The sequence below is a fragment of the Dendropsophus ebraccatus genome, chromosome 3 (genome assembly GCF_027789765.1).
Source record: "Dendropsophus ebraccatus isolate aDenEbr1 chromosome 3, aDenEbr1.pat, whole genome shotgun sequence".
Taxonomy (NCBI): domain Eukaryota; kingdom Metazoa; phylum Chordata; class Amphibia; order Anura; family Hylidae; genus Dendropsophus; species Dendropsophus ebraccatus.
In genome coordinates this window covers 96,268,525-96,276,833 of record NC_091456.1, presented here as the reverse complement: position 1 = coordinate 96,276,833, position 8,309 = coordinate 96,268,525, and the positions used below count along the sequence as shown (strand labels likewise).

Here is an 8,309-nt window from a genome sequence, read left to right as displayed (position 1 = left end):
TGAATCGCTATTACCGGGGTTTGCGATCCTCTGCAGTAATGCCGATGTCTCTCATGGTTAATCTATTAAAATAATAAAACACATTTCGTTGTAATAGAGTCCCTTTCGTTGTTCAATAATTAAATTTAAACTAATCCATCATTTTGCAATTAAATATACTGTTAAAATAAATAGATATATAAATAAATGTATATTTATATATATATTTTTTTTTTTTGGACAGTATATTTAATTGCACAATGATGGATTCGTTAGAATTAAATTATTGACCAACGAAAGGGACTTTATTACAAAGAGAATGTGTTTTATTAATTTAATATATTAACTATTAGAGGCATCGGCATTCGGCATCATTGCTGGCTATTTTTGAAGTACTCCGTACCGACCGCCTGTCAATCCTCGGCCGCATGTCCAGCCGCAAACAATGGTCTTGTTCATTTTTTACGGGTCCGTTTACGATCGGGCCGTAGATTCATACATAGTGTGCACTGTGCAGCCGTATATACTATACTTACCAGCGTACGCATGAACCACCAAAAATACCGCCGCACAATTACAGCCGCAAATACAGCCGCACAGTTACATAGTCTGAACCTGGCCTAAATATGAAATCATAGTGTAACACTTTTTTTTTAAAACTTATTTTTATAGCATGTCCCGTAAACTCTGCATTCAAAATACATTGGTATGGACCAGTTGTAAATAACATATCTATCGTTGACTTTACTGGGGTCCCTTACACGATCGTAGAAGAAAAGTCCTAAATTGTCACCTCGGTAAAGATTTAGCTACCTCCCAAAAGAGCCGATATGCTGAAAAGCAAGCTATAACCCAGGTAAGTTTCTAGAATTGTTTTCATACCATGGTGTGTTGTTTATTTTTATTTATTTATTTTCATTTATTTATAATAAATTAGTGTGCATATAATTTAATATGTAAATTATGTATGTGACATTTTGTTATTAACTGTTTTTGTTTTGTTTTTTTTCTCTCTTCTTTTTTGCCTTCCCCTTTCCACCCACCATTATAAATCACCATTATTTCAATTTCTGGAAAAGGGTATTGTTTAAGTAATAAGTACCTTTAGTACAGCTGTCATTTAAAAACATTAAGGCTATGTTCACACAACATCTTTTCATCTGTTTAAAATTACGTCCGTCATTTTGAGGCTAAAATAACGGACGTTATTTAGCAGCCTGACCTCCCCTTAGTGCACTGACTGGTGTTTGTACATTATACTAGTTTGGAATTACTAATTGGACTTTGGCAGTGGCTTAATTGAAAAGTCCATTGAATTTAATAGTAAAAACGGTGACAAAAGGAAAACTGTGCATGAACTACAAAATAAAAAACGTCCACTGTTTGCAAAAAGACGTCCTAAAATAATGATCATGTTCATTATTTTGACGCCCGCTGCAAAAAACGTCCGTTATTGAATACGCTGTGTGCGTTGGATGTCCGTCTTCCCATTGACTTCAATGCATTGCATTGCAGTCAGTTAAATCTTGTCAAAAACTGACGTTATTTTAAATATGAAAATCGGACGCCTTTTTAATATTTTTGACGTGTGAACATAGCCTAAGGCTATATTCACACTCCTAATTTACGGCCGTAATTGGCCAAGTAATGGCCGTTTTATGGCTGAAAAAGGCTCAAACTGCAGTTTTTGGCCTTTTTTTGAGCCATTTTCGGCCATAACTTATGAGTGTTAATGCTGTCTTAGTCCTAAATCTATTATCAACAGATCTAAATTCAATGTAACTATGCCAATCATAATTTTGTATTATGCAAATGCTGTTCCAGCATTAATGGTTTATAGAAATTAGAACCTGTCCTTTATTATGCTTGTTGAATGTTTCCTCTTCAGAAATTCTTACTACTTTTAACAGCAATTATTTCCAAGAATCAATCCAGTTCACATCTATTCCTTTCCTCATTGTGATTGTGCCTAAAAAATTGGCTGATTATTGGCATACACAATCATTCTGTTAATTTTCTGGCCCTGCAATAAGACTTTCGAACAAGTAATTTTTTATATGATCACATCTTTTAACGCCAACAGAATCATTGGTTGGCAGCAATTCCCATGTGTGAGTGGCTGCTCAAGTGATCCAGTGCTTGTTCCAGGGCCGTGGAAGTCTGTAAGCCACAACTCTTAACTTCTCTATTTTATCAGACACTTAGTCCGACACCTCTATGTTAATGGGGGCACAGACTCCTGCTCCGACTTGTCTATGTTGTCAGGTACAGACTCCTCCCACTTCTATACAATCCTGACTTCACTATTTTATCCGACTCCAACTCTGACACCTCTATTTTATCAAACACCGAATTCTTTTTTTTTTTTGTCAGGTACTGACTTTGTCAGCCACCAACTCCTTTATTTTTCTATTAGAGTCCAACAGCTCTATATTATCAGACACCAACTACTCTATTTTATCAGGCACTGACTCCGACTTTATTTTGTCAGGCACCAACTCCTCTCTTTTTATGAGCCAGCGACTACAACTCCCTCCCCTATTTTCTCACGCTCTGACTCCTCTATTTTCTCAGGCACAGATGGCTTCATATAAGTAATCAGAGAACTTAGAGCATAAAACATCACTTTTATTACTGTACTCCATGACTTATATTTCACAACACTGGTTTGTTCCTTTTGCAGTGAAGAATGATCTGCTCTAATGCAAGTGCTGATCAACTTATAGATAAATGCACCTTAAATCACTATTTGTAAACCATAGAAGTGGATTTTGAGCATCAGTAGAGGGGGTAGGGAGAGAGCATTACAATATCAGCTGTCTGGTCCGGATGTTGCTACCAACGTGATCATGTCTCTAATTGGTGCATTGGAAACTTTAATTTTATTACATTGCCTGGTCCTGATCTTTTCCACTCACCTCCCTTCTCGTGTAGTTTCCTTTCCTCCCCCCTGCACTGTTCTTTACCATAACACCCCTACAACAGATTCTAATAAAACTTGGGAAGCACATCCACACATGAACTGAAGGCCACACATGAACTGAAGGCCACACATGAACTGAAGGCCACACATGAACTGAAGGCCACACATGAACTGAAGGCCACACATGAACTGAAGGCCACACATGAACTGAAGGCCACCTTTTATGGATTTGAAAGGTAATACATATTTTTTTTTCCTGTCAAGCTACATAAATTAAGTATTGTTTTAGGCTATAAGGCAATTTTCATTCAGCAGTTTTAGTTACATATTACCTCATTTGACTTGTAGCCTAATGGTGCGTTTACAGACATTTATCTGACAGATCTTTGAAGCCAAAGCTAGAAATGGATTTGAAAAGAGGAGACATCAGTCTTTATTTTATGAACTGTTTCCTGTTTATAGTCTGTTCCTGGCTTTGGCTTCAAAGATCTGTCAGATAAATCTGTCTGTAAACACAGCATAAGGCAGTTGTATGCATAGCTATAGCATTTATTTAAAAGGTTTTGCGCAAGAGTTTTGGATTTTAAATATTGATAAAATATTTATTTATATCAATGTCTAATAATCAAATTGTAGTTTATAACTTTATTTGTTTCTATAGTTAATGGCTTTCTTTCATGTCCTTACAATTCTGTCTTGCTACATGGCCAGCCTTTTAGCAGGAGTAACGCTTATATATTTTAGTGTATCTTGTTTGTGTAGTAAATATATTTACTTTCTTATAATTTAAGACTGAAGATCATCATTTTGTCAGACACAGACAACTTTACCAGTGTACAAAAAAGATGGACTGCGCAGCAAAAATTTATATTTATCATTTTCTTACTTTTCCGGATTTTCAGGTTTGTACGCATCCTTGTCTCCTTTTTAGTAGTAGTCATACTTTAAACAATAGAATAATTTCTAATGTTTAAATTTAAGGTCAAAGTTTGCATATTAAAGGGGTTTTCTTAAAGGCCAGTTTTGTGTGTAAATGTTCATTAATGTAGTAAAAATAATTTTTGTTGACAGATAAAGAAAAACAGTGAGTGGCATAGAAAAAATGCATCGAAGAAACTAAAAAATTGTGTCCAAAAGGAGAATGCAAAAGGAGTTCACAGCTATGTTGTTTTATTCCCAAAGATCTCTGATCACAGCAATCATCCCATAACTGGAGAGGTATACTTAAATATATTTGTTTTATAGTTCTAGATATACCTGTCTTGGTGTTAACATGGGCTCAGAATCTGACCCCACACGATCAGTGGTGGTGGTATACGCAGCTAGGTGCCACCACTAGAGTTGGTCAGTTACGTGCTGCACAGTATAAATCTGCGATCTTCTCTGCTCTGGATCGCTCTGTCAGCCTTGCTTACACAGCGATCCAGGAAAGTTCTGGGATTCCTATGGGACACCGATCTAGAATTTTGCTGTATCGCAATGATTGCAGATTTATGCTCTGCAGCACGTACCGCTCCAACTCTGGACATCACTACTGCGCAGAGTTGTGTAACACATTAGGTGCTACAGCCAGTGAGACTGCAGCATCTAAAGGCCGCACTGGTTTGGGGGAGAAGTGCCCACTGTCAGTGATCAGTGACAGGACCCAACTGTTGCATATTGCCCAACCTGCTGCCAACTCATCACACTGGAGCTGCAACTGCAGCATCTAAAAGGGTGGGTGAGGAGATCGGTCCCGTCTCCCCCAAAGGCTATCAGCGATGTCATACACAGCTGGACACAAACTGTAATTGGCAAGGCCCATTATGTGCACTTTTGCCAACAACCTGGTGATTAACAGCTGCCTGCCTACACACAATATAGGCTGAAAAATACCAATTATGAGTTTCCATGTAGGGGTTTTCTGTTTATGGATGTGTTTAATGGGTGATTACCCATATCACCCATTAAATGGAAGCACAGCCTCAGTGGTTTGTGATCAGAGTTAGCGTGCGTGATCCTGAACAGGCTTATGGAGATCATATCATAAGTCCTTGTGTCCCTGCACCCCCCCCACCCCCACCCCCTCCCAACGGCCTGTACCGCTCCTCCCTGGGTCAAAATAACAAACAGCTGTTCTCACCCGGTCCGCTCCATGCGGTTTGTCTGTTCCGGTGACTTCTGGGACTCCGGTATATTCCCACATTCTGCACTTTCAGCTCTCGGGCTGTTTTTTTTTTTAATCAGGTTCTTTGCTAGAATAACCAGAACTGCGTATATAAACACACAGCCTGACAGCCGGAAGGGCCGAATGTGCATATACACTGGGGACTGGAAGTCCCCGAAACAGGCAAACGGCACGGAGTGTGCTGGGTGAGAACAGCTCTTATTTTTACCTGGGGGTGGGGGAAGCGGTGCAGGTCGGGGGAGGTGTGGCAGTATGCTGTATGCAGAATGCAAAAATTATATATATTTACATACATACTATATTTATTTTGTCAGGCGGCTAACCTACGTGAAAAGATCGATCCTCGAGTACAGAAAAAAATCACAGAGTTGTATCGCGCTGGTATCCGAAAAAAGAGTGAACTTAGAAGACTGATTGAACATTTCGTAAACAATGAGATATTTCTAGGATTGGATGTTCCTGAAGGCTCTCGAAGGAGATTCTTCCCAACTCGCAAAGATATTTCTAATGTAATTGGTCGATCTAAGCATCTTGGTCATGGATCTGTACTTGACCAAAGTATGCTTGTTCAGCTTGTGGACAAATGGAAAATGGATGACCCCTCCTGTAGCATATTTTGTAGGCCTCATTCCAGTGAGGAATCAAAGGAAGAAATACATTTTTTATTCTTATACCAGGCTGAGTGGCAAAAAAAACTACTTGTTCGTTATGGAAACCAAATTACTTTGCTGGATGCCACGTACAGAACAACAAAGTACGCACTTCCCTTGTATTTTCTGTGTGTGAGGGCAAATGTTGGTTATGCTGTGGTAGCAGCATTTGTGACTCAGCATGAAAGAACCAATAGTATTCTGGAGGCATTGAAAATGATAAAACTGTGGAATGAAGCTTGGAAACCATCATCCTTTATGCTTGACTTTTGCCTTGAGGAAATAAATGCAATTGAACAAGTATTTCCAGGTATGTATGTGTACAGATAAAAGGATGGTGATTAGGGATGAGTGGAATAGATGGGCGTGCGACTTTTCATACCACATGCCTCGATCACTCCATAATTCTAACCCGACATGTATGTAGGAACGCATTCCTTGAATTTCCCTAGGAATGGCAGCTTTCCCTGCTATTTCCTGGGAGAATCTAGGGAAGGTGTTCCTACATACACATGTCAGGTTAGGATTATGAAGTGTGTGGTATGAAAGTTGCATGCCCAATGATGTATTCCGTTCATCCCTAGTGATAGTTCACGCTTAGGCAGCAGTTTAATTCCGTCTAACTTAGGATAGCATAACATTAGGTTACATAGGATAATAAAGCCGATCTTAAGCCAGGCAAACGTCCATTATCACAAGATTGATTTGGCCAATCTGCAGTGTTTTTTGTGAAACCAATTGTACTTTGCAATGACAGGCATTATTTTTCCAAAATATATGCTGCGAAACCTGAAAAAAATCATTTGTTTTGATTTCGGGGAGTTTTGCATTTACGCCGTTCGCCCTGGGGTAAAACTGACTTGTTATGCATGTTCCTCAAGTCGTTACGATTACAACGATATGTTACGTGTATAACTTATTTTATTTGATGGCTTTTAAAAAAATTCTAACCATTGTTAACAAATATATGCTCCTTAAAATCGCCCTATTCCCAGGCTTATAGCGCTTTTATCCTTTGGTCTATGGGGCTGTGTCAGGTGTCATTTTTTGCGCCATGATATTTACTTTCAATGGGTACCTTGATTGCACATATACGACTTTTTGATCACTTTTTATGACATTTTTCCTGGATTTGATGCAGCCAAAAAATGCGCAATTGTGCACTTTTGATTTATTTTGCGTTTTATGCAGTTTACCGTGCAAGATCAGGAATGTGATAATTTAATAGTTCTGGCAATTACGTGCGCAGCGATACTAAATGTTTGTTTATTTATATTTATAAAATGGGAAAAGGGGTTTGATTTGGACTTTTATAAGGAAGGGGATTTTTTATTAAATCCCCCTGGGGGACTTGTATATACACAGCATTGATCTCATAGATCACATCGCGGGGGGAGATATGAAGTATAAAGCACTTCAGTGCAGCTTTCATTTTGACAGCTGCATTGAAGTGCTTAATTAGCTGGCGCGGCATCGGGACCAGCATCGGCTAATAGAGGCGCTTCCCGGCTGCAGATGACAGCCGTGAGCGGTGCCGTTCAGTGTGAATGTACGTAATAGTTTTCAACTATAAATGTGTTTATATTCGGTATTTTTCCCTTTTTTCTTTATTTGTAGATGCAGAAATTTTTCTCTGTGACTTTCACCGTGAAAAAGCCTGGACAGAGTGGCTTAATAAAAAAGATCATGGAGTTCATAAGCGTAAAAAAGAAATTCTTGCACTTATGCGGAATGTAGCCTTGACAACCAACAAAGAGGAACATGAGAGAGCCTTGAAAACGTTAACAAGCTCTCCAATCTGGAAGCAGTCCAAAATGTTGAGGCAGTGGTTTTCTCAAAAATGGTTATCAGATATAAAGGTATTTTTTTTTCTATATAATTTTTGCAATTTTGTTGTGATGTGTTTTAAATGTAATTACAACAAATAGATGTACTGCTTTATAAGGCCACATTCACACGTCCGTGTCAGTTTTTACTGTCAGGAAATCCTGATCAGGAGACCTCAAATGTCATCAGTAAAGTATCAGGATTTCCTGACAGTAATCCGTTTTTACCATCAGGAAAAACCTTCAGGAATTCCTGATGGGCGGCGTGGAGCTGATGTCCGGTCTGTTGTCCGGGGGGGAAGCTGATGTCTGTGGGGGAGGGGGTGCAGGGGTGCTAGTGGTTGCGGGGCTCTCAATCATCTGGAATCACGGGCACTTTCCTGATGTACATCAGGAAAGTGCCCGTGATTCCGGCGCTCCCATAGACTTCTATGGGGGCGTCTGGGCCGGAATTGCGGATAAAATGGGGACATGTCCTTTTTTTCCCGGATCTATTTTCCAGAACGGACACCGTTCCAGAAAAATCCGGAAGGGTGTCCGTGACTAAAGTCTATGGGTCCGGAAATCCATCCGGATCTCCTGATGGGGAAATCCGGATGGTTTTTCCGGACGTGTGAAGGGGGCCTAAGGGTAGAGAACAAAACTTTTCACTTTAAAACTGGGTGAAGGAATTTAAGTTTTTCAATGTTCTTTTCAGAAATGGGCTCACATTTACGAAAAGGAACCCAAGTAATCATTATAAACACAAATAATGGTTTGGACGC

At 39.3% G+C, this 8,309-nt stretch overlaps 1 protein-coding gene across 1 annotated transcript; it reads left to right on the top strand.

Annotated features, from left to right (window-relative positions):
• The first annotated feature begins 1,429 nt into the window (after positions 1-1,429).
• On the top strand, positions 1,430-8,278 carry LOC138786525 (uncharacterized). The gene is made up of 6 exons (XM_069963505.1): positions 1,430-3,138; positions 3,694-3,804; positions 3,974-4,120; positions 5,384-6,029; positions 7,337-7,578; positions 8,243-8,278. Exons 2-6 carry the CDS (start codon positions 3,748-3,750, stop codon positions 8,276-8,278), a joined length of 1,128 nt encoding a protein of 375 aa, XP_069819606.1. The 5' UTR covers positions 1,430-3,138; positions 3,694-3,747.
• Positions 8,279-8,309: the final 31 nt, after the last annotated feature.